The 27,453-nt window shown below is 43.3% G+C and overlaps 1 protein-coding gene across 1 annotated transcript in view; it reads left to right on the top strand.

Annotated features, from left to right (window-relative positions):
- The window catches only part of Arl2 (ADP ribosylation factor-like 2), a 93,103-nt gene that overhangs the window by 49,962 nt on the left and 15,688 nt on the right, over positions 1 to 27,453 (top strand). The window contains exon 4 of the mRNA XM_068389643.1: positions 18,422 to 18,502. Coding sequence (XP_068245744.1) covers positions 18,422 to 18,502 — 81 coding nt within the window. The remainder of the gene's footprint in view (positions 1 to 18,421; positions 18,503 to 27,453) is intronic.

The raw sequence follows: 27,453 nt of genomic DNA, 5'->3' as shown, positions 1-27,453 counted from the left end.
CTAAGTGAACTTTAACATAACTTAGCTTATTTTTTTTTTATTTTTATATTTTATATTTTTTTTTTACATTTTCTTTTTTTCTCTTTGATGATTACGTAATTTTAATCACTATCACTTACATTTAAAATTGACTGAATTTCTTTTGCTTCACTCTTTTCCGTTTTCTGTGTTTCACTTTCTTCCGCTTCACTCTTTGCCGTTTTCTTCGGTTCACTTACATCCTCTTCATCGCGAGTTCGCTTCGCAGTTTTTTTAAAGAAAGCATCGATAGATAATTGCTTGGTACGGCTTTTCAGAATGTTTCGAAAGTGAGTTAGGCAAACATCATCGAATTGAGAAACTACACGACAAACCTGCAATTTCTTTGGATGGTATTTGTCGATGAAGTCGACCACGTCTTGATATTTTCCTAACACCTCTTTTATCTGCGCTGAACCTAACACATATTCTACCTCCTCTCGCTCTTCCTCGTCATCACTCATGTGCTCCGACATAGCATGGAGTTCCTTGAGCTCATCCGTCGTCAGTTCGTCGTGATGTTCGGCGACGAGTTCCGTAACGTCATCTCCGTCTACCTCCAGACCCATGGACTTGCCAAGGGAGACGATTTCCTCTACGGCTTCCGCTGCACCGACCACGGGATCAGGTTCGGGGTCAAAACCCTCGAAATCTCGGGGAGAAACTGCATCAGGCCACAGCTTCTTCCTTGCAGAATTGAGGGTCCGTCGAGTTAATCCCACCCAAGCCTGATCTATGATCTTCAAGCAGTGCACGATGTTGAAGTGGCCCCTCCAAAATTCACGCAAAGTTAAGTTGGTGCTTTGCGTGACATTAAAGCACTGCTTGAATAAGTGCTTGGTGTACAGCTTCTTAAAATTAGAGATGACTTGCTGGTCCATGGGCTGGAGGATAGAGGTGGTATTTGGTGGAAGATACAGCACCTTTATGAACTTGAATTCATCGAAGATATCATCTTCAAGTCCGGGGGGGTGAGCGGGTGCATTGTCAAGGCATAGCAGGCACTTTAAAGGCAATTTCTGCTCATGAAGATACTTCTTCACAGAAGGACCGAAAACTTGGTTTACCCATTGCACAAAGAATTGCCTAGTGACCCAGGCCTTCGAGTTGAATCGCCAAAAAACATGAAGCTGATCCTTATCGACGTTATGTGCTTTAAAGGCCCTAGGGTTCTCCGAATGGTAAACAAGCAAGGGCTTGACTTTAAAGTCCCCGCTAGCGTTGGCACATAGAGCAAGAGTCAACTGATCCTTCATTGGCTTATGCCCAGGCAATTTCTTCTCTTCGGCAGTGATGTAGGTTCGACTCGGCATCTTCTTCCAAAACAGCCCGGTTTCATCACAATTGAACACCTGCTGCTCTACGTAGCCTTCTTCCTGCACGATCTTTTCGAAGTTCTTAACAAAGTCAGCTGCAGCCTTTGTGTCCGCACTAGCAGCCTCTCCATGGCGAACAACTGAATGAATCCCGGACCGTTTCTTAAATTTCTCGAACCAGCCACGAGATGCCTTGAAATCATCTGAGGAAGGCTCGGTTGAACTCTCCCCAGCATCACCCCCAGAGCTCTCCTCCTTCAAGTCCGTAAAGATGGCGTGCGCCTTCTTGCAGATAACGGTTTCGGTGATGGTGTCGCCAACAATCTCTCTATCCTTAATCCACACTAGTAGAAGTCGTTCCATCTCTTCTATGATACGGGTACGGCGTTTGGAAATTATAGTGATCCCCTTAGAAGGTTTCACTGCTTTAATAGCTTCCTTCTGTTTAAGGATTGTCGAGATCGTCGACATATTACGGCCATACTGTTTAGCAAGTTCACTCACGTGGATGCCACGCTCATGTTTTTCAATAATTTCCTGCTTGATTTCTATAGAAAGCATTTCCTTCTTCCTTTTCTCACCATTACCACTACCACTGGCAAAACTAAGCCTCTTGGGACCCATACTTTACGTAAATTATCGTTAATGGATGCACGTAAAAAATCACGATTAAAACACAGTTAATATCAGAACGCACAGTGCACAACCGCAAGAAGCCGACGAGAACAGAGGACTGACCCAAGCCGCGCTAATTGAGCGTCCCTCCGAGGTCGATGTGCTGCCTTCTATCGGCGGAAATAAAAAACACTTCAGGCGCTATGAGCACCGACTACGCGTACGAGTATTGTTTACTTCGGGTGTCGAAAAAAACATTCGGGTGTAGAGTCGGAACGTGTTCGAATTGTACTTCGCGTGTCGAAAAATTCGGATACAACCGGTACGACGAAAATTGCTTACTTCGTGTGTCGAAATAAAATTTGGGTGTAGAGTCAAAAATTTGCTCGAATTTTACTTCGGATGTTGGAAAATTCGGATTTAGATACGTTCGGATGTAGAGGTTCCACTGTATATATATATATATATATATATATATATATATATATATATATATATATATATATATATATATATATATACAGTAGGGTCCCGAATTAAGCGTGTTCGAATTGCACGATTCCCCTTTTCTGCGATCGCTATTTTTCAAAAATAAATTTTCTGTATCTGCGAGGCTGTTCAAAGTTCGCGAGTCAAGCACTACAAAATGTATCAAATCTATTGTCTTTTTTAAGTATATTGGTAGCCCTAAATACGGTGATTTATAATAAATGTTACAAAACAATATTAACATTACATTTCATTAACATAATTTCATAATGAATAGCCTATTTAAGGATAAAATTCCACATCAACAATGAAATCAACTGTTAACTGTGCGAGTCCAGCTGACAAAATGTAAACAGAAATGTGGTTACGTTCTCGGCAATCTTTATCTTTCTCCAACCTTACGATAATTGTAATGGTAGTGTTAATGATGGTATATTAAAGCATTATTTTTGTTTAGTACAGTATATTTAAAAGCCTTATTTTTCCCTCTGGGCGTTCAAGGTTTTCACGAGTAGACTGGGTTCGTTTATCGGCAGTGAATAGCCTAAACTTCGGTAACGAGTCGTCAATATTTTGTCATATTTTAAACAGTATACATTTGATTTGCAAACATTGGTTTTGTAGTGTAGACGGTAAAATAAAATCTAGAGAGAGAGAGAGAGAGAGAGAGAGAGAGAGAGAGAGAGAGAGAGAGATTTCTGCCATCAAGAGAGATTTGATGGCAGAAATCTCTCTCTCTCTCTCTCTCTCTCTCTCTCTCCCCCCGTAAGAAATAAAACCATAGTTCACATATGGCAACCTGAGTTTAAGAATGAAATTAACATGAATATTGTTAGTTGTGGCGATCAATTCCTCGCTTCAGGGGGTACACGAAACAAAAACACGACATTCAATTACAACAGCTGATTCTCTCTCTCTCTCTCTCTCTCTCTCTCTCTCTCTCTCTCTCTCTCTCTCTCTCTCTCTCTCTCGTTATACAATACTTACAAATAGATGAAGAAACCAAAATCGGTTTTCTTGAAGGGTCAATTAAATACAAAACGAAAAAATTATACCGTGTATACATCCATTTCAATCATAGCTTAAAATACGGTAACCGATTTCGTCCGCAAACCACTATTTTTTTGGAAACACCATTCTATTCCAGAAAATTTTTACTCTTTAAATGTCAATTGCGCTATAATAAAACATGTACTTATGTTGTTAAATTTCGGGTGTGTTTTAAAAATCGAGTATTGCTAACTTAATTTTGTTTTACTTTTGGCTGTGATCACATCAGCTGATGTCTAGCTTCCGCGCGAATACAATAACAAAGAATTGTTTACACCATTTCTTAACTTATTCAAACCATCTATACAGTTAATATTACATAAACACCAATGTGTTATAACCTATCATATTTATTGTTTAGTACTTTAAAACCATCCCCCTCTCTCTCTCTCTCTCTCTCTCTCTCTCTCTCTCTCTCTCTCTCTCTCTCTCTCTCTCTCTCTCTCTCTCTCTCTCTCACATCGAACGTTATAGCGGTAACCTAATTGTTCGGTGACTTTAGAAATAGGCCTAGTACTTTCTTCTTTTACCTTTTTTGCATATGGATCCATAATTGAGGTGGGTACAAGTTGACTTATAACTGAAGTTAGGAAAAGTATTTTGGATATGGAAAGGACAATTATCTTTCGTAACAGTTTAGAATTATCGTAAGTTATCACTCTGTCATTAGCGGCAGTTTGCTATTGTGGATTAAACGCATAAGGAAAAAAAAATTTCCAGCTTTGCTACGAATTTAGGAATTTATATGGATACGGTAAGTAAAATATTTGTAATAACAATGTTTACTAAATGTTTGTAATATCATTAGTTATGACTTAGATCATGTGTGTTTAATGCATTCGTTTGTTTATTATGATCGAAGATGGAGCGTAAACAAATGGAAGGTTTCCGTTTCAGGCGGCATCATAAAGAAAAACATTTCATAAATGGCATTCATTTCATTTATTTGAAAGTTCTAATAAAAAATAATTAGAACATTGGTAATAACAAATTCAACATATAATCTATACTTGGTAAAATTGCTGTCAATTAAAAAACGCAGATGTATAAATGCGTCTGTTTCTTCGTTGTGATCAGAGATAAACGTAAACAAAACATTGGTTGTCGTTTTCTATTGTGCTTTTTAGCGTGTTATTTTGATAATTCTGGATTTTCAATCATACAACAAGCTAGTCTATAGAGTGATGGTTTTGCTATTCACCAGTTGTATTATACAATAGATATGACAAACATTAAAATTTGTCTGTATTTTGGGTTGTGTTATAACGGGAAATATATGGTGTTTACACCTATCCTGGTTGTAATTTTAACCATTTTTCAAGTTATTAGAACTTTAAAGTATATTAAATGTTTTATTTATTTACAAGAACAATTTGATATTATAAAGAAATACAGTATAATACAAAGAAAGTATTGGAAATGGGTAGTAAACACATTTGAATAGGCAAATTGCTGGTTGCCATGGCCGCAATGGAATTATTTCTGTTAGTTGTGTGTTTCGAAATTCGCGATTTTCCATTTACACGAGGTCATTAATCGACCAAATTCTCGCATAATTCGGGACCCTACTGTATATATATAGTTGTAGGTTTCTCTTCAGGTGTTGTGTGTGTGTGACAGCATACTCTGGCAGCTTCTCAAGGACGAACCTTCCCTTCCGACCTTTCTTCCTTGGTCATCGGTCTTCCCATCGGCGGCTGGCCTTCCGTGCTCCGGCCGCCGCCGCAGGGGAGTTGTCATCGTTGGGATACTCCTCCGTTCAGCTGTTATTGCCGCCTTCCCGTATCGTGTTCTTGGAAGAATCTTCTGGGGGCAGGGAGTATACTCAGTGGGGTAACACCTTCCCTGTTCGTGGATTAGGTTGCCCTTCGTAATGGTTTTCTGTATTGTTTAAGTAAAATTATAACTGTTATAATTTATCTTTCAGTTTTGTCTCTGTGAGGTTCCCCTCCTTCCCGCCGGATTGTTGTGGTTTTTACGAGTAGTTTTTTTTTTCTCGGCTGAATTAATTAATTGTAATTCTTGATTTATTACAGTTTTACGCTGCTGCTCTCCTCCTGTCGATGTCGGCTGGGGGAAGGGAGTGCGCAGTCCTTATTTTGGAAGGGAGTGCGCAGTCCTTATGTTGTGTCTGTTCTCTTGGTGGACACTTTTCACGTCTGCGGACTAGGTGCTCCTCCCAAGGGAGTTTTTTTACATAATTTGTTTTACTTTTCTCAGTTAGCGATGCCGTTCTTCTTTGTTCAGCTATGATAGCCGATGTAGAAAGCAGTGCCTTTCGTCCCTGGGGAATCACTTTCCTGTTCACCTGCACCTGCGGCAACTCCTGATCATCACGCTAACCTCGAGGGACTACTTCTGGCTACAGTGATACCTCGGTACTCGACCATAATCCGTTCGAGATCCGTGTTCGACCTCCGATTTGTTCGAGTACCGAATTTTTTTTCCCCATAAGAAATAATGGTATATATTCTATTCCGTTCCCAAGCACTCGAACAGGCCCAAAATATTAATAAAACGTGTACCTAAACAACAATAATTATCTAAATGTGTATGAAATTGGTCAGAAAATCCTATAAAACAATTTTAAACCATTTACTGTACTAAAATAAAACAATTTTAAACCATTTTCTGTACTGTAGTGAACATACCTTTGAGCAGCGGTTCGATGGCATACAGGGATGGATGTGGAGAGGATGGAAGGGGGAGGTTACTGCTTGGAAGGAGAGTCCCCTTCCATGATGTGGCGGGGTAGTTCTCCTTCAGGAGTTGTTTCTCTCTCCAATGAAAGGGTGGGCAGATCTATTTCAGGGGTTTCTTCTCTTCTTTGTCTCTTCTTTGGAGGAGAAACAGGCTTTGATGTAGCAGCTTTCTTTTCTTTTGTGAAAAACTGGTCTATTGTTAATTGTTTCTTCCTCCTCTGCAGTATTCTTCGAAAATGATACATGACACTATCATTAAACATATGCACTGCCCGGTTTGCTACTGCAATTTCTGGGTGGTATTTTTCAGCAAAAGCCTGCACATCTGCCCACTTGGAACAAATTTCATTGATGAGAGAACTTGGAACATCCTCCCTTACCTCATCCTCTTCTGAAGATTCCTGCTCCACAATCAGATCCTGCTGCTGTTGTTGTTGCAGGTGCAACAATTCCTCCACAGTCAACTCGGTAGAATGGCTTTCTACAAGCTCATCAATATCATCCTTGTCGACCTCAAGCCCCAAACTCCTGCCCATGACAACAATTTCCTCAACGACATCAGTGTCATCAGAAATTACAGGGGTAGCAGTGCTTGGACCCGCCTCTGGTTGGAAACCTTCAAACTCCCTCTCTGTGACACATGATGGCCACAGCTTACGCCAGGCAGAGTTCAATGTCCTATAGGTCACACCTCGCCAAGCTTGGTCAATCATGTTAACAGAGTTGAGGATGCTGAAGTGTTCCTTCCAGAATTCCTTTAGGGTCAACTTCGTGTCACTGGTCACTTCAAAACACTTTCTGAAAAGGGCCTTGGTATAGAGTTTTTTGAAGTTTGAAATGACCTGTTGGTCCATGGGCTGGAGTATGGGAGTAGTATTGGGGGGCAAGAATTTGATTTTGATAAAGCTGTATTCTTCTTTCAAGTCATCCTCGAGACCTGGAGGATGTGCAGGAGCATTGTCCATAACCAGAAGACATTTCATTGGCAAGCTCTTTTCAATGAGGTAAGCCTTAACCTGGGGGGCAAACACTTCGTTTATCCACTCAGTAAAGAATTGTCTTGTGACCCAAGATTTAGTGTTCGAGCGCCACATAACTGGTAGTGCACTTTTACAAATATTATTTCGTTTGAACACCCGGGGGTTGTCCGAGTGGTACACTAACAAGGGTTTGATCTTGCAATCGCCACTTGCATTTGCACACAGCAACAATGTTAGCCTATCTTTCATTGGCTTGTGACCTGGCATCTTCGTCTCGTCCTTGGTAATGTACGTATTGGCTGGCATTTTCTTCCAAAATAACCCAGTCTCATCACAATTAAAGACTTGTTGTGCGATCAAATTTTGTTCATTTATGTACCGATCGAATTCCCCCACGTATTTATCGGCTGCAATTTGATCCGAACTAGCTGCCTCCCCATGCCTAGTAACACGATGAATACCTGTTCTATTACGAAACTTTTCAAACCAACCCCTGCTCGCTTTAAATGTAAATGAATCACTTTCACTGGTACTCGGACTTTTCTTCACTAATTCTTCATAGATATGCAACGCTTTTTCACAAATGAACGCTTCACTAACACTTTCCCCGGCCAACTGTTTTTCTTTAATAAATATTAAAAGCAACTTTTCCATCTCCTCAATCACTTGTGGCCTTTGCTTAGTTACCGCCGTAACTCCCGTTGCAACATTCGCCTTCTTAATCATTTCTTTATGCTTTAAAAACGTAGAAATGGTCGACTTCGCCATTCCGTATTCTACCGCTAAATCGGACACTCGTACACCATTCTCATATTTCGCTATAATTTCCTTCTTCAACTCGATCGTTGTTCGCACTGTTTTCCTCTTCTCCTTCCCCTTAACACTCATTACTTTCTTGGGACTCATTATGAAAGCTAAAAAAGCAATTAAAAGCACTGAAAATCACTAAATCACAACGAATGCTGATCGCGCGTTGTCTGAGTGACGCTCTCGAGAGAACTGATGCTTCCCGAACAAGCGAGAGTGGCCGAGATGGCGCGATCATCACAAAGCCCATGCGGTCGTCACGTGTTCGGCTGGTCGAGTACCGAATTTTTGGTCGAGCACCGCAGCAAAAATTTCTCGAAAATTTTGGTCGAACTCCGAATTGTTCGAGTATAGAGTCGTTCGACTACCGAGGTATCACTGTACGTTTTCTCGGGTAATGCTCGATGCAGACCTTCAACTTGAACAAGGTCTGTTGATGGGAAGCAAAGAGCGCCGCCTGGAGGCTGGGATCCAAGGGTTGGTTTTCTTTCACTTCCGAGGGAAAGTTTTTCTCCCCAGATGTTGAGCTCTGTTTCTCCCTATCGAGGGAAAACTTCCTTTCATCATCTCTTGTCTCTCCTGCAAGGGTCCCCTTTCTAGTGAAGGGGCTCTCATAGAGACTTTTCTTCGGAGACCTGCTGACGGTCAGCTTGCTGATCCTTTGGTTGCTGTTCAACGTCGACTTGCTGGTAGAAGTCCTCGTCGTGTTCTCCTCTTCGCCTTCAGGGTGCGGCGAAGAGACGCCTCTCACATCCTCGTCTTCCTCTTCGGGGGATCCTGCCAGCCTTACTCTTTTGGTTCCTGACCTTGGCTTCCATCATCAGCTTCTTCTCACGAACTTCGGTTCGTTCGTTGCCTGCAAGGGATCGTTCTCGATATCTTCCCGAGTATGTGTCACCTCACGAGGGTCACACTTCTCCGCCTGAGCTCCAGCTACAGTTCATCGGCAGCGTTCTCCGTCCCGTCAGGCTTCTGCTCAATGTTCACCTGCTCTTCAAGTTTACTATCAACCTTCAACGCGACTGTCCCGTCAGCTCATGGATCGCCTAGCCATCGCCTACAGCTGACGACTTGTTCAACCTCTCGTAAATCGCCTGCTACGCAAGAATCGCCTGCTTGTTGTTCCTTTCGTGCTTTGCCTTCTATGTGAGAATCGCTTGCAGTTCGACAGCCGCCTGCTCGTCCATCTCCCTCTCGGGAATAGCCTTCTACGCATGAACCGCTTGCAGCTCGACAATCGCCTGCTGTTCTAGCTATTGGGAATCGCGTACTCATGAGTGTCAGGAACTTCCATCTTCTACCAGACAGTGTTCTCACACGTCTCATAACCAAAACGTGTCAATCACCGTCAGAGCATAAAACTCCTGACGGTGCGTGAATCGCCTCAGCATGAATCCTATATCCTTGTCCAGTGATTCGTAGCTCGTTGACGCTTAAAAGCTCATCTCTTAACAAGCCAGCATTCGGCTGTTGCTCAGAGCATTTCAGTTTAACGCAATCGCCCTTCAGGGCGTGAATCGTTCAGCCTGCACAACGCTCACCTGCCCGACAGTTTCTCCATCGTCCGGCAGAGCGTGAATCGCCGACGCTTCCATCAACTCGTCAGATAACTCATAATCAATCAATCAATCAATCAATCAATCAATCCATCAGCTCGTGAGTCGCCTGACCATCGTCAACAATTGACATTTTGTGTACCACGTAAGCGTTGGGTTACATGTGAATCACCGACCATCTTCAACGTTCGACAACTCGTGTACCTCCTAAGCGTTCAGTTACACTTTAACCGCTTACGCGTTTGACTTCTCGTCACCCTTCTGCTACGCGAAAATCGCCTGCTATTCCACCACCTCGGAAATCGCCTGCTCGTCGGCGATCACATGCTTGTTAGCGTTCGCCTACCCGTCATCGATCATCTTGCCAACAGCATTCACCTCAGCGATCATACGCGTAGCTTAGACCTTCACCGTCTTGGGATTCGCTCATCAGTCACTTATCGAACCAGCGTTCGGCAGTAACTCTGAGCATTCCCAAACCATTACGTCGCGCTCCTTCAGAATGCGTTCGCCCACCTGTTCGTGATTCACTTTAACGTGAATCATCTCTCATCGGTCAGCCTTCACGCTCAGCTATGTATTACAGTAGTCGCCTACTCGAGGATCGTTGACAAGCTGGCCTGCCTCTTGTCTCTTGTGTAGTGGTAACGATCAATCCCGCGTCATTGCGGTATCGCTCATCAACACAGGAAGACTCTCCCTCTTTTCGATTATCGAGTCATCGGACTTCAGGTTGGCAATCAGTATCGCGTCATGAGCAGGAGGCTTCCGGATGCTCTTCAACGTGTCATCGGCCGTCATATCCTCATGCAAAGAGGATCTCCAACTGCAGCCACCAAAGGCGGTGGTTGTGGCCGCTAGGAAGGTAGAGTGATTAACGATCATTCATCGTCGTACCAGGAAGGCTATGGAGACCTTCCTTCTCGCTAACACCATTCTGAAACGTACAGCAGTTCGTGAATTTCCGTCTCGAAAGTTGTCGATTCACCATCCTGCCTCTCACTTGGTAGTAGCGATCGAGCCTACGTTTTTCACGCTCTCTCTCTTCGACTTATTAGCGTCAACGTCGGACGTAGGTTGTCGATGTTGTAGTTTCGGAGAGCTTGTTTGCTGCCCTGCCAGCTGCTCCTTGGACTGCGTCTTCTTCTCCCTCTACCGCCGCCGAGGTCTGTGCTGCTCCCCTTGACGAACATCCTTCGTGGGGAGAGTAAGGTTCGTGGCGCATCTCTCCGACGTGTATTTCCCTTTCCAGTAAAGGGCCTCACATAGAGACTCCTCTTTGAAGGCTTGCTTTTGATCAGCCTGCTGATCCCACGCTCGTACATCATTGGTTGGCGGCAATAGTTTTTTCACCTCTTTGCCTCCTCAGTCTTCTTCTTTGGAGAAACTGTCCATCCTGTTTCCTCTGGTTACCGACCTTCGCCTCCGTCTCCGGGGATCGCTAGGCTATGATACTCTGCCATGGAGGGCTCTTCCTCTTGGAGGCAAGGGACATCGAGCAGGCTGCGGAGAGGTGGAGGAAGTCCAACACAGATTCCCTCCTTAGTGCCCTTACAGCTCGGCCCTACAGACCTCCAGCCCTTCCAAGACCAGCCATACAAAACCATAAACTATTAAAATGGCAGAGGTTTCGAAAACAGAGGTGTCTTAGAAGCCCTTTCCTGTCAAGGACGGGAAAAGCAACAAGTTTAATCGTGGAGGAAAACTTCAGAGAGGTGGCAGTAGAAACCATAAATATGAGGAGAGGTCATCTTCCTGCTTGTCCACCAGTAGGGGGATGTATACAAAGCTGCTGGACCAGGTGGATGCAGCTCGAGGCTGAACTTTGGACGATCTCCATGATTTGTTCAGGGTATCGCATCCCGTTCTTTTCATTGCTCCCTCCACTAACTAAGAATCCAGTGTTTACAAGCTCCTTTGCAATGGGATCAGCAAAGGGGCAGTCCCTTCGGGCCAAAGTCCAGACTTGATTGGAGGAGGGCCCTATCCAAGAGATCCTCGACAGTTCCCCTGGCTTCTTCAGTCGACTCTTTCTTGTGGAAAAGGCGTCTGGAGGCTGGAGACCAGTCACTGATCTCTCAGCTCTGTACAAGTTTGTCATACAGACTTTGTTCAGTATGGAGACAGCAGACTCTGTCAGTCTAGTGATAAGACCACAAGACTTCATGTGTACATTGGATCTAAAGGACATACTTCCGGATTCCAATCCATCCGTCTTCAAGGAAGTATCTGAGTTCAACATTGACAACAAGTCATACCAGTTCAAGCTGCTGTGTTTTGGCCTTTCCACAGCACCTCAGGTCTTCACAAGAGTGTTTGCCCTGTGTCATCCTGGGCTCACAGGTTCAACATCTGTGTCCTTCATTACTTGGACGACTGGCTAATCCTAGCAGACTGTGGCAACCCTTCTTCAGCACCGAGACAAACTTCTGAGACTTTGCCAAGATCTGGGGATCATGGTAATCTCAAAAAGTCTTCCCTGAAAGACTGGTATGCCTGTGCATGGTATTAGACACCAAACATCATAAAGCCTTCCCATCAGACAGGATAGCAAGGCTGAGGAAAGTCGCAAGGCCTTTCCTTAAACGAGATCTCCTAGCCCAGAAAGGGCTATGTTTCCTCAGACACCTATCATCCTTGGCCCGTGTAGTTCCCAATGGTCGCCTCAGGATTCGATCTCTCCAGTGGCGTCTGAAGTCTAATTGTAATCTGTCTTCTTATTCCCCGAACACTCTGATTCCCAGGGGATCAGAGGAAACGATGTATCGTGAATGGTGGCTGGCAGACGAGAATCTACTGAAGGGGGGCGATCGTCTCGTCCCTCCTCATGATTTGATGCTGTTCTTGGATGCATCAAAAGAAGGGTGGGGGTCCCACATGCAGCGCCACATGGCCTCAGACCTTTGGGCAGAGTCCAAATAGTACCCTCACATTAATCTACTGGAGATGAACGCCATTTTTCTGGCCCTTCAAGACTTCCATCAGTTCCTGGCGGTTCACTCAGTGGTGGTGATGAGCGACATCACCACGGTAGTAGCTTACACCAGGGAGAAAGGAGGTACTTTTTCGCAGCCCTTATCCCTTCTAGCAGTAGAAATACGGAGATGAGATGGGCAGAAGTCCACTCGGTCTCACTATTAGCTCACTTCATTCCTGGCAAGAGGAATGTGCTCACCAACAATCTGAGCAGAGCATCGCAGATAGTGGGTTCCGAATGGTCTTTGGATCATCTAGTAGTCAACAAAGTACGGACTTTGTGGGGTTCCCCAACTGTGGCCCCGTTCGCAACGGCCCGGAACTTCAGGCTCCCGTTGCACTGCTCCCCAGACCCAGATCCCAAGGCGCTCTGGCAAGATGCACTCCGACAACGGTGGGACAACATCGACGTGTACACATTCCCACCATTCTGTCTGATGAGAAGAGTACTCAAAAAGACCAGAACACTGGTCAATCTTTCAAGGACCCTCATAGCTCAGCTATGGCATCACACGGAATGGTTCCTGGACCTTCTGATGCTCCTGGTGAAGCTTCTAAGAGAACTAACTCCACGACACAGTCTACTCAGACAACCACACGTCAACTTTTCCGTAAGGCAGTAGCTTAGCTACGCCTTCACATCTGGAGACTATCCAGCATCTCCTCTCTCAGAGTTTTTTTTTTCACATCAAGTCACGAAAGGGGATGCCTGGATGGCTGTGAAAGTCATCAACTTCATTCTACCAGGTGAAGTAGAACGTCTTCTGTGGTTGGTGGCGCGGAAGGGGTCTCAATCCATTCAATACCAATATTACAGCAATAGCAAAATTTCTCGTGTATTGAGGGAGGAAATGCATCTTTTGGTTTCATCAGTTAAAGGATAACGTTCAACCTTCAGTCTTGCCTTTTACTGAAAGGAATGGGCATTTCCTCATCTTCAGAACTTCCATCCTCTTACGTAGCTCCCCCATGGCACGTGGTTCGAGTTCTGTGGTCCCTAGAAACGAGTTAGCAAACTTCATGGTCTTCCATATGACATCCCCCATTCAAGAGGATGGGAAGAGGTAAGCTTCAGCTTTGTCCCAGAGGTTGTTGCCTAGACTCGGAATCCAGGTTTCGGATCCTAGATTCATCTCCTTCCGGATAACGAGCGTCCGCTCTGTAACCGTCGACCCGATCATCTGTTACTATGCCCTGTAAGATGTTTGAGGCGCTAGCTCAAGAGATTAGTAGTAGCGCGACCCAGAGCGCCCTCACCGATTGTCAGCATGGGCAGAGACAAGGAGGATAACGGGAAACACAATCTCCGCATGGAGACTTGAATGAATTTTTCCTGCAAATTGTTCAAATTGGAGACTGCAGCGACGGTCAGACAGGCAATCAAACCAAGGGACTTCATTATCACATTGGAACTTGAAGACTCGTAATTCTAGATCCCAATCCATTCAGCGTCAATGAAGTACCTAAGATTCCTACTGCACAATAAGATTTACCAGTTTTGAGTGCAGTGCTTTGGCCGGGAGTCACGGCAACGGCATTCATCTGCTTCGATGCATGGACAACTGGCTGATTCTGGCAGACTCGGTGGAGAACCTTCTACATCCAGACATGCTTCTCAAGTTTTGCAACGATCTGCGGATCATGGTAAACTTCTGGAAGTCATATCTGCAGCCCAAATAAGACCTGGTATATCTAGGAATACAAATAATCACCCGATTAGGGAAGATATTTCTATCACAAAGCAGAACCGAAAGGTTGAAGGAAGTGGCTCAACCCTTTCTTGTGTGACACTCGCTATAAGTCTACTGGTGGCAATACTGTTGGGACACCTAATATCCTTGGAACTCTTAGTCCCTAATGGTTGCCTTCACATTCGGTCACTTCATTGGCAGCTAAATACCCTTTGGTGTCAGACCAGGTTTTCTCTTGAAGTATTCATTTCAGCAGGATCAGAGCAGAGGGAAGACTTGAGTTAGTGAATGTTAGACTCTAACCTTCTCAAAGGGGTAGATCTTCTTTCTCCTCCTCCACATTGGTTGTTTTATGCAGACACATCAAAAAGGTATGGGGCTCACCTACAAAAGCACTTGACTTTTGGACTGTGGTTTGACTCCAATCAACAATGCTACATAAAGCTGCTGGAGTTGAAGGAAACCTTTCTAGCCTTTGAATATTTCCAACATAACTCAGTGGTGTTGATGAGTGATAACACCACCGTAGTGACGTACTTAAACAAACAAGGAGGTACTTTTACACACCACCTCTGCCATCTAGCTGTCAAGATTGTACAATGAGCAGAAGACAAAACTATCTCCCTTTCAGCCCAGTTCATTCCAGGCAGAAAGAACATCTTACCAGACAATCTGAGCAGGAGGACTCGGATACAGTTGTTGGGGCCGAGTGGTGTTTGGGTCCTTAGATAGCAACCAAAGTCCTGACTTTCTTGGGTTCGTGGCTAATAGCCCTGCTCGCTACGTCTCACAATTGTAAACTGCTGATGTACTGCTCATCAGTACCGGATCTGCAAGCAGCGTTCCGGGATGCATTCTAGCATCCTTGGGACAACTCAGAGTTTTACGCATTCTTCCTGTTCTGCCTAATCCCGAGGCTCCTCAACAAGATAAGATCATCTTCCAACCTATCGATGATGCCAATAGCTCTGCTTTGGTAGTATGCAGAGTGGTATTCGGACCTTCTGCTGCTGTTGACAGAAGTTCCAAGGGAGCTACCCCCTTACATGACTTTCCATGTCAACCACAAACGAAGATCTATTACAGCGCAGTTGTATCCCTACAACTTCACTCCTCAAGATTATTCAGCATCTCCTCATCAGAGAGGATTTTTGGGACCAGTGGCTAAAAGGATGCCTGGATACCTCAGGAAAGCCTCTATTGTAGTCTTATCAGGCAGTGAGGGATATCTTTTGTGATTGATGTTATAAGAGTGTTTCTCCACTCTGATCCACTATACCCCTGATTGCCGTGTTCAGTCTGCCCTCCTTATTTGGGGGGTTAGGTAACAGAGACAGACGTGAAAAGCAAGAATCCTACTAAGTTACTGCCCATTGCCTAACAGCAGTCGACTAACATACTAGGTAACCTCCTGTACTGCCTAATACTGTTTTTACTTGTTCTTATCACAGTATTCTCCACTGTCCTCATACACTTGACAATGTGAGATTACCAAACTATTCTTCGATCAAGGGGTTAACTACTGCACTGTAATTGTTCTGTGGCTACTTTTTCCTTGATAAGAGTAGAAAAGACTCTTTAGCTATGGTAAGCAGCTCTTCGAAGAGTAGGACACTCCAAAATCAAACCTTTGTTCTTTTGTCTTGGGTAGTGGCATAGCCTCTGCACCATGGTCTTCCACAGTCTTTGGGTAGAGTTCTTTTGCAGGAGGATATTCTCGGGCATGCTATTTCATCTTTTTTCTCTTCCTCTTGCTTTTTTAATATTGTTACTATTCTTAAAATATTTTGTTTTAATTGTTAATTACTTCTCGTAATTTATTTATTTGCCTTATTTCCTTTCCTCACTGGGCTATTTTTCCTGTTAGAACCCTTGGGCTTAGAAGGAGGAGGAGGAGGAGGTTTGAAATTGTCATGTCGTTAGAGTACTTATCACGAAAACAAGATTTCTTTATGTACTGTAATAGGTTATATGGTTCTGTGTATCGCAAATTACCGAATCTGCTAAGACAAAGCCTGCGAATAACAAGGGCTGATTGTATCCCTGAGAGGAAAAGCTCTGCTCAGTCTTAGGGGTGAAAGGCTAGTGCTCAGCTGTAAGGCAGATGTTCAGACTGAAAGGAGTTTACAGTTCCTCTTCAGCAGAATTATCTGTGCTCATAGAGATTTTCGAGTTATCTTGTCCTCAATGGAAGCAAGACCCCTCCTTGGAAGGTAGTTAAAGTCTTGCATTCCTTCAAAGGAGCTCCTTATGAACCGTTAAGTCAAGCGTCAAACCGTGACTTGACTCTTCGAACTGTCTTTCTTCTTGCCCTGGCCTCTGCAAAGAGGGTTAGTGAGTTGCATGGTCTCTCCTATGACATAGCCCATTCAAGGGAATGGGGCCAGGTTACACTCAACTTCGTCCCTGAGTTTATCATTAAGATTGAAAATCTAGCTGTAACAGACACTAGGTCCTGTGAGAGCGCTAAGGTGCTATCTCAAGCTACCAGAGGAGCTTACCCACAAAACAAACATCTGCTTGTCAGCACGGGCAGGGTAAAAAAGGAGGGTAACAAAGAACATAGTTTCCTCCTGCGTTAGGCCTTTACAGTAATCCTTCCCTAGTCACCGGATAATATGTACCAGGCCTCAGGATGTCAAGGGCATCGACATGTCCTTGGCTTTCAGAAAGAACTTTACTGTGGCACAGGTGTTACAATTGGGCGTGTGAAGGTGGCAAACAGCCTTCACCACCCACTACCTGCAAGATGTGACATAAAGGTCCTTAAGAGACATTCTCTCTGGGCCCTGAGGTGGCTACTCTTTAAGTCGTCTAGGTGCCTTAGCTGTCTTACCGGACCATTAGCAGTCGGTCGAGGGCAGAGGTGTTACGGTATTAGCCTGGGGTGAATGCAAAGAAATGACTGGCCTTTTCTTTTCTTCATTTTCCCCTCTCTTGGGGTACAACATCCAGGGCCCTGCTAGCTGGCTCTCATCGACTGCAGGTAAGCCCTGTTTTGCAAGTTTCTTGAATACTTATTTAGCATTATATATTCCATTGCATCCCCAATCTCTTTGTGAGGAGTAGTTGAGTTGCCTAGGTCTCAATGTGAATAACCACAAACCTGTTGTTTATACATAGCCTAGATATAGTTACAAAGTGGTTAACCACTCACTGAACATTATTACACAGTCCTTCGACCTTTCTGGTATTGTCAAACCAACAGGTTCACAAGGTGTCAAAATACCCATCCCATTAGCTCAGATGTAGCAATCCCAGGCCAAAAATTTCCATGCCATTTGGATGGACTTCCAGCCACTTATTTGTGAGTCTCCTATGTAAAGAATGATAGTTTGTATTTGTTTAGAAACAAATAACAAATTTTTAAGTAATTTGTAATTTTCCTAGCAATACAAACCAGTTCTTTACACATACTTGTCTGGGCATTACCTTCCCCCCAATAAGTTATTCATGCAATCAAAAGTGGTCTCGATGGTGTGTGTGTGTGGGCAGGTCTTCTCCATGCTACCACGGTAACTACCGGGAGGGTTGTTGTCACCTCTTCATAAGTTTTTATGGCCACTACGCCAACTTATGCTGAATCTAACTCCTTTATAAAGAACTTCATGTTTATATTCAGAAGTTAGAAAAAATACAATTTATTTAAATAGTGAATAGAGTTTTAAGGAACTGCAAAATTACATTGTTTTGATGGGTCTGAATCAATCCTCTTAACATTTCAAAAGAATGATTTTGTGGGTGTTTATGTGATCAGTGCATGTGTAGAAGCTTTAAGGAAAGTACAGTATATAAAGTTTACAATGCCTTGGAGTCATTAGAATAAAGGTATCTTAATTTTCAGCTTACCTGTATGTGTGTGTAAGAAAGAAGGGAATTGCATAGTAAGGAAGTTGATATTTTGTTGCTGGGTATGCTATGATATTGGTCCATGATGCTTTTACATCCACAGAATTTCTTTTTGATTCAGACATAAAAGAGTATATGTAACAATAATTACTAAAATGAAGTCTCATCTCATATGGAAATATAGTAAATATAAAGAAAGAATGAAGTATTTCTTGAACATAAAGAACTGAATTTAATTGAGTCAACCAGTTTTTTTTTTTTGTTTTTTAAGGCATAACAATGTTCTTGTCATATTTCCATGTACACTACTTTGATATGAATTACCTATCCATGAAGAAGCTTTTAGCTATTTTAACATTTATGATATTTCAGAGGTTAGCAGGAGCCACGCTTTTAGTATTTGCCAATAAGCAGGATTTGCCAGAAGCATTATCTGCAGACCAAATAAAAGAAGTAAGTATTGATTTATTTTGTATTAGTAAAGTTAGCCCTACTTACCTGCAGGTATTAAATTCAGACCCCCTAACCTGTACAAATGACAAAATCCATGGATAAGAAGCCACACCTAAACTCTAAATACAGTGTTATGAAAAAGATTACATGACAAGTGCCTTAAGTGAAAAGCCATTACAGTATTACTCAAGGGCTTGAAAATTTTCAATATTTAACTTAGCCGGTGATTATATAAGCTGCAACTCTGTTGCTCGACAGAAAACTCTACGTTAAAAATCCGCCAGCGATCGCTATGCAGGTAGGGGGTGTACTTCAACAGCGCCATCTGTCATGCAGGTACTCAGTACTCAATGTAAACAAAGAACTCAATTTTCTCTCTGTCGGGCTACCGGCAAGACCTACTAATTCGCTGTTGCTAACTGGATTTGTTTTCACAACTATTTGGTGAAGTACACTATTCTAGTTTTGAGCTTTCGCTATGCAGGTGTTTTATCTTCATCTCAAAACTTGAACTCGTTTTGGATAGATTTAATTATGGTGACAAAGAGAGTATGGACTTTCTTTCACTTTTAAATGGCCGACCCTTCCCTTAGACGGAAGTGTGTTTAGGCTTTTAGTAATTATCTTATCACGTTATAGATTTTCCTCTATATATTTTATATCTCTCCGCCTTTATTAGGCCTCTTCGATTAACTTTCCATTTTTTATAAACATATAAAATAAATTTTAATGCTTTGTTTATATAGACCCTTCCTGAGAGTAGGCGGTCCTAACTTGGAAACCGAAGTTAATCAACATTGAGCCCTTTATATCGTCTTTAGCTTTTAAAGGATTTAAAACTTTTTAAATGTAATATTTTATGAAAGAATTTCTTTGATAGTCTTCGTACTGTTTTCAAAGATGAACTAACGTTTAGTTTTTTATGCTACGCAGTTGTTGACGTTCAGGACGTTCAACATGCGCTCTATCGTTACGATAGAGAGAGAGTGTATCACGGTTTCACTTTGCAGTAAGAGTAAATCGATTCTGACGTTTTGTTCATTCTTTCTTAGCTTAAATGTTTTAAATTCTAATTTAAAGGAACTTTTTATTTGAAAAACCTTTCAGTTTTTTCCTTTAGTCAAATAACATGTTTTTTTTTGACGATATATAATTGGGCTCTTCTCTTAGGTGCGAAATCAAGAGAGAAAGAGAGAGAGAGATAGAGACGGAGGGAGAGAGAGGAGAGAAAACGTTCCGTTCAAGCGGGTAACGTTGTTCTCGTGTTACTCTCGTCCCTAGTCTCTGTACGGGGAGGAAGGATAAAACGTTTTTAGGTTTTTATTCTCGTCCCCAGGCTATGTGCGGTGAGAGATTGAAAACGTGGTTATATGAACTAGTGTTTAGTCTCTTTCCCAGCCACTGATTTTTCTTTTTATCTTAAAATATGTTTTCTGTTTTTTGCTGGTATTATGAGCTTGCATTATACGACTAATTTCGCAATTACTACCTTTTAATGAAGGGTAGAATTGCGTGTTTCAGGTAGAAATAAGTGCAAAACAGAAAATCGAAGTGATAAAGTGATATGCGCAAAGTGTTAGTGTTGCGTCCGAGGCGCAAAGTGTTACAGTGTTGCGTCCGAGGCGCAAAGTGTTACAGTGTTGCGTCCGAGGCGCAAAGTGTTACAGTGTTGCTTCCGAGGGTTCGTCTGTTCGTGCCTGTCGTTCACCTAGTCCGGGACCTCTTGCAAGCTCCCAAGCCCAGGGGAGAAGTAATGTCAAAAGACTTATGGGTTCGAGAGGCCTTGACCAACGAACAGACGTTTTCCCTCTATGGTATCGGGTGTTTCTTACCAAGATCTCCCCTACCATAAGACGAGAGAGACGTTGTTTCTCCTCGCCATCCGTAGGCTTTTCGCATAAGAAACCTGTCACAAGGTTTCGAAGCCCTTAAGCGAAAGTCAGTCCTTTCAGGACAGGTCCAGCGTCCTGGTTACAGCCATTAGGACAGCTCTGACCCTATGCAGTCATCGGATAACTGCTCGCCGCCTAACAAAAGCGTAACACAGACTCCGGAAGTCTTTTTTTGTAGGCAAAGTGTTGCGGTCACAGACGTTACCCTCGTCTATTACCGCAACCATTTCCGTTGATCCTTAAGGGGTTGTATGGCAAAACATGCAGTATATGCTTGCCTCCCTTATGGAAGACTATTCTGCCGATTAGTCCGTTGAGTCTAGCCGTTTATCTCATCGATATCCTGGCTTTCAGCCAACCTAACGTTCCTTTGTGCTTACTGTTGACGTTGGCGTAGCTTAGTCACGTCAGTCAGGTTTAGAACCACACTCGATGCGGTCTCGTGTGGTTTTTCAGCCGCATTTGGACGTTAGGCCACTGGCTGATGCTCCTGTTGACGTTCTAGACGTTCACTAACAATCGGAGTTGACTTGTTTTGACGCTGTGCGTCAACCTCCGCATTCTAGAGTTGTTTTGACTGCTCAGTCTAGGCAGTCAAAGCAGTCTCGAGTGGACGCTGTACGTCCTCACGCACCTGTTGTGGTTGACAGTTCAGTTGTTGACAGTTCACAGACTGTCAAGCAGTTACATGACGTTGCGTTCTGGTCCGCTACTAATGCACCAGTGAGAGACTCAGCTTTTATCGGACAAGGTTCCTGTAGATGAGGAAGTTGCTGTTCTCCCTCCTACTGATATTCCCTTGAGGACTCTGTCAGATGGAGAGGAGCCTTAAGCTGCTTAGCCTCCTATGGACTTTAATTAAATCATGATGATTTTTTTAAGGATCTTCGTCCGGATCTTGTAACTGCTGCTCCTCGTTCGCCTAAACGTCAGAACTTACACTAGGCCTAGCTACTTCGAAGCCGTTGTTTTTAAGCTAGTGCTCTCTCGCTCTCCTAGAGAGCGTTACGTTGGCTAGGCGACTGGTTTTTCACCAGGAGGAGTTTGGGGGATACAGCCTTTGCTTTCCCTTCTTTTAAACTGGTTTATAGAGCGAGAGTCTGATATGACACGAGAGAAGTTCTCGGCTTGGGAGTTCATGCCTCTGCCCAGATAGACTTCTCAATTCTGGTAGACTCTCCCTGGCGCCTAGCCAGGAGACGCTCCAAGTTGTTTACAGGTCAACTTCTCAGCTGTTGTCGAGCCTTTGAAGTTTTGCTGTACTATTATGTCACGCATAACAAGGCTTTCAGGGATGGTAAACGGTTCCGCCTCAGTCGCTAACCCCGTCTGTTGCCACACCTGCTCCCGTAGACCCTAAATGGGCTTTGCTGCAAGACATGCAGTCCAAGCTTGCGTCCTTGATAGAGGACTTAAATGCGGAGAAGAACCTTCTGGCCAACAACCTTCCAACCGGTCGGTTGTGCGCCCTGTTGACGCTGAGGTAACCTACTCGCGTCTGCCAGTTGAGGTGGTTCCTCCACCGATGCGACCCAGTGTGGGTTGCCAGCCGCACGTTGACGTTAAGCGACGCTCGGAGGTGGTTGTTGACGTTCAGGACGTTCAACAACCAGCAGAGGTGACTTGTTGTGACGCAGTGCGTCAACCTCAGCAACCCGGTAGGGTGTTGACTGCACAACCCAGACGGTCTAGACAGTTTCGGGTTGACGCTGTGCTTCCTCGCGCACCCATGGTTGTTGACAGTTCACAGACTGTGCAGCAGTTCCATGATATTGCGTCCGGCTCCGTCACGCATCCACCAGTGCGACCGGATTCAGTGAGTCAGACGTTGCCCACTCCGTTGCCGTTTCCTCATCAGTTTCGGATGAGGAACCCTCTGATAAGGACGTTGCTGAACAAGACGATCAGCCCCCAGCCCTGCTATCCATCCAGAAGATGCTGAAGAAGGAACGCTGCTCAGTCAGGCTGTGGATGAGTCTGGTAGGGACGCTGTCATCCGTGGATCAATTTGTGTCACTAGGAAGACTACACCTCCGTCCTCTTCTATACCATCTAGCTTTTCACTGGAAAAAGGACAAGACGCTAGAAGCGGTCTCGATCCCGGTTTCCGAAAAGATAAAGTCTTGTCTGACTTGGTGAAAGGACTATATCAACCTAAGAGAGGGTCTTCCCCTGACTGTTCAGACTCCCATCCACGTTCTCTTCTCGGACGCATCGGACGTAGGCTGGGGTGCGACATTAGACGGTCGGGAATGCTCGGGAATATGGAACTCGAGTCAAAGGACAATGCATTCGAGTCAAAGGACAATGCATTTCAACTGCAAGGAGCTACTGGCAGTACGTCTGGCCTGGAAAAGCTTCAGGTCTCTCCTTCAAGGCAAAGTGGTGGAGGTGAACTCGGACAACACCACGGCTTTGGCGTACATCTCCAAGCAAGGAGGGACCTACTCTCTGACGTTGTACGAGATCGCAAGGGACCTCCTCACCTGGTCAAAAGGTCTAGACATATCACTAGTAACGAGGTTCATCCAAGGCAACTTGAATGTCATGGCAGATTGTCTCAGTCGGAAGGGACAAATAATTCCAACATAATGGACCCTCCACAAGGATGTATGCAAGAGACTTTGGGCCACCTGGGGCCAGCCAACCATAGATCTCTTCGCAACCTCGATGACCAAGAGGCTCCCAATATTTTGCTCACCAATCCCGGACCCAGCAGCAGTTCATATAGATGCCTTTCTCCTAGATTGGTCACATCTAGATCTATATGCATTCCCTCCGTTCAAGATTGTCAAAAAGGTACTGCAGAAGTTCGCCTCTCACGAAGGGACAAGGTTGACGCTAGTTGCTTCCCTCTGGCCCGCGAGAGAATGGTTCACCGAGGTACTTCGATGGCTAGTAGACGTTCCCAGAACACTTCCCCTAAGGGTGGACCTTCTACGTCAGCCACACGTAAAGAAGGTACACCAAGGCCTCCACGCTCTTCGTCTGACTGCCTTCAGACTATCGAAAGACTCTCGAGAGCTAGAGGCTTTTCGAAGGAGGCAGCCAGAGCGATTGCTAGAGCAAGGAGAACATCCACCCTTAGAGTCTACCAATCGAAGTGGGAAATCTTCCGAAACTGGTGCAAGTCAGTATCCGTATCCTCGACCAGTACCTCTGTAACTCAAATAGCTGACTTCCTCTTATATCTGAGGAAAGAACGATCTCTTTCAGCTCCCACTATCAAGGGTTACAGAAGCATGTTGGCATCAGTCTTCCGTCACAGAGGCTTAGATCTTTCCAACAATAAAGATCTACAGGACCTCCTTAAGTCTTTTGAGACCACGAAGGAGCGTCGTTTGGTTACACCTGGTTGGAATTTAGACGTGGTACTAAGATTCCTTATGTCAGACAGGTTCGAACCGCTACAATCAGCCTCCCTGAAAGATCTCACCTTAAAGACTCTTTTCCTGATATGCTTAGCCACAGCTAAAAGAGTCAGTGAGATTCATGCCTTCAGCAAGAACATCGGATTCTCATCCGAAACGGCTACATGTTCTACAACTTGGTTTTCTAGCCAAAAACGAGCTGCCTTCTCGGCCTTGGCCAATATCGTTCGATATTCCAAACTTATCGTATGGTTGGAAATGAACTAGAAAGAGTCTTATGCCCTGTAAGAGCTCTTAAGTTCTATTTAAAACGAACTAAACCTTTACGAGGCCCGTCTGAAGCTTTATGGTGTTCAGTTAAGAAACCATCTTTGCCTATGTCAAAGAATGCTTTATCCTATTTTATCAGACTGTTAATACGAGAAGCTCATTCCCATCTGAATGAGGAAGACCAAGCTTTGCTGAAGGTAAGGACACACGAAGTTAGAGCTGTCGCAACTTCCGTGGCCTTTAAACAAAATAGATCTCTGCAAAGTATAATCAACGCAACCTATTGGAAAAGTAAGTCAGTGTTCGCGTCTTTTTATCTTAAGAATGTCCAGTCTCTTTACGAGAACTGCTACACTCTGGGACCATTCGTAGCAACGAGTGCAGTAGTGGGTGAGGGCTCAACCACTACAATTCCCTAATTCCATAACCTTTTTAATCTTTCTCTTGAAATGTTTTATTATTGTTTTTGGGTTGTCCGGAAGGCTAAGAAGCCTTTCGCATCCTACTTGATTTGGCGGGTGGTCAAAGTCATTTCTTGAGAAGCGCTTAGATTAGAGGTTTTGATGAGGTCCTGATGTATGGGTTGCAACCCTTGATACTTCAGCTCCTAGGGGTCGCTCAGCATCCTAAGAGGATCGCGAGGCTCTGTAAGGAAGACGTACTTAAAAAGGCAGAGTAATTGTTCAAGTCGACTTCCTTACCAGGTACTTATTTATTTTAAGTTTGTTATTTTGATAACTGCTAAAATAAAATAAAAAATCCTTAGCTCATAATAATGTAAACATTTATTGCTGGTCTCTACCCACCCCCCTGGGTGTGAATCAGCTTATATAATCACCGGCTAAGTTAAATATTGAAAAATGTTATTTTTATAATACAGTGAACCCTCGTTTATCGCGGTAGATAGGTTCCAGACGCGGGCGCGATAGGTGAAAATCCGCGAAGTATTGACACCATATTTACCTATTTATTTAACATGTATATTCGGACTTTTAAAACCTTCCCTTGTACGTAGTACTGTTAACAAACTACCCTTTAATGTACAGAACACTTAATGCATGTACTACAGTACCCTAAACTAAAACAGGCACAAATATTAAAGGCGATTTTATATCATGCGTTTCCTAAACACCTAAAAAGCACGATAAAAAATGGCAACCAATGTTTTGTTTACGTTTATCTCTGATCATAATGAAGAAACAAACTCATTTAGTGTACTGTACACATATATGTATAGGTTAGTTTTTGCATCGATTATATTGATGTATACAGTATGTTGATTTTGTTATTACCAATGTTTTACTTAATTTTCCTTAGGACTTCCAAATGAAATGTTTTTCTTTATGACGCCACCTGAAACGACGGCGTCATAAAGTACGCTCAGTAAACAACCACGCTCAGAACAAAGAAGGCATTTAATGCGCATGATGAAAGTGATAAATAATGATATTTACAGTACAGTAAAAGCATTTACAAAATATGTTATTACAAATATTATTTACCGTATCTATATAAAATCATACAGTACATACTGTACGTAGCAAAGCAGGAAAACAATTTACGAGAGAGAGAGAGAGAGAGAGAGAGAGAGAGAGAGAGAGAGAGAGAGAGAGAGAGAGAGAGAGAGAGAGAGAGAGATTGTTTTACGTACGTAAATGTAAATTTTAAACAAAAAAAATATGATAGGCTTTTAAAACCTTCCCTTTAACTTAATGCATACAGTACTAAACTATAAAACAGACACAAATATTAAAATGTTTAAGTAAAAAATAAAGATTGTTACTGTACTCACCACGAAAGAAGTTCAAGAAAAACTTGAATGATGATGGCGATGAATTTGCTGCACAGTAGAAATGATGATGATGAAGCTGATGATGTCTTCTACTGTGCAGCCAATACAGTAATAGTATTTTACGTCTCTTCAGACGGAGGTGTCTTTTCCTGGGACACCTCTTCAACTTCTTCCTGAGACACTTCTTCAATTTCTTCTGAGGGCATTGTGATCGGAAGTTGCTGCCGCTGCTTCTTCTTTCGCAAGAGCATCCTGTAGGGAGCCATGTGTTCATCGATCTTGGTGCAGAATTGTACAGAACGAACCATATCCTCGTCCCACTCTTGCGACATTTCTTTCACCTCATTCGCAAGCTTGCAGAGCTTGGCAAGCCGTTCTAATGTTAAGACCGTTTCTTCGACATTTTCTTGGAACTCTTCCTGTGTTTCACTGTCTTCACTGCCCGATTTCGTCAGGTCTTCGAGGTCTGCGGCCGCGTAACTTCTACTGTCTTTTAACATAGTATCGAGAAGCGTCACCTTCTCAGCAATCGTCATCATCTTTCGGTGCTGTTTAGGCTCACTACCAGCCTTAGTAGAAGCAGAAGGCTTGGGAGGCATTGTACAGTAGGGTTTAACAGAAAGTTCAACAAAAAGTTCAACTTAAAACAGTCACGCACAGCACAGATTAAAGTTCACAATTAACAACGTCAACACAGCGATACAGCGGGAGACAAAGTGACCGCGGAAAGAGATGCTGCGGGTTGGAGAAGCGGTCAAAACACCAATCAGAGGCTAGATTACAAAACTTGAGTTCTGATTCGTCATCTATCAGCGCTTGAACCAATCACAACCCGTCTTACAGTACTATGATGCGTTGGTTACCTACTCATAGAAGATGCCCCGCGCATACTGAACGTACGTAGATTAAGTACAATACCGTAATAATAATAAATAATGATAATAATAATAACAATAATAATTTTATTAACAACAACAACAATAATAATAATAATAACAATAATAATAATACAGCTTTACGTACGCTATTTTACGCCTCTCTCTCTCTCTCTCTCTCTCTCTCGTACGCTTATTCGAAATGTGATTTTTGCAACAAAGAATATTATTGGATGCAGTACTACGTACGTATACATACAAAAGATTCATGGAAAAGAAGCATATCCATTACAGTACACACCATTCTAATATGGTATGACTGCATCTGATTTGCGTTTCATGTTCGATTTAATTTTACTACGTACTGTATACAGTACTGAATTATCGTATGATCACATTCTCTTTTCGTGTTTTATTTCTTTCTGTGCTTAATTATATGTCATATGTAATGCAATGAACAATCAGTAAGAGCAGATATTACTAATTACAGTATTAATGGAATTACAGGTAACGAAATATCGTATTTGGGGTCTTCAGATATTGCGGTATTTTCGAAATTTCCGGAAAATCCGCGATATGTATATATATATGGGTTATGGAAAAACCCCGCGAAGTGGTGAATCCGCGATTGTCGAACCGCGAAGTAGCGAGGGTTCACTGTAAAATAAGTTTTTGAATATACTTACCCGGTGATTATATATTAAAGGACCCTCCCTTCCTCCCCAATAGAGACGCAGTGGACCGAGGAGAA

Source organism: Palaemon carinicauda, chromosome 16 (assembly GCF_036898095.1).
Source record: "Palaemon carinicauda isolate YSFRI2023 chromosome 16, ASM3689809v2, whole genome shotgun sequence".
Lineage (NCBI taxonomy): Eukaryota > Metazoa > Arthropoda > Malacostraca > Decapoda > Palaemonidae > Palaemon > Palaemon carinicauda.
Note: the sequence above shows the minus strand (reverse complement) of the source record. Positions and strands in the feature narration are given on the sequence as shown.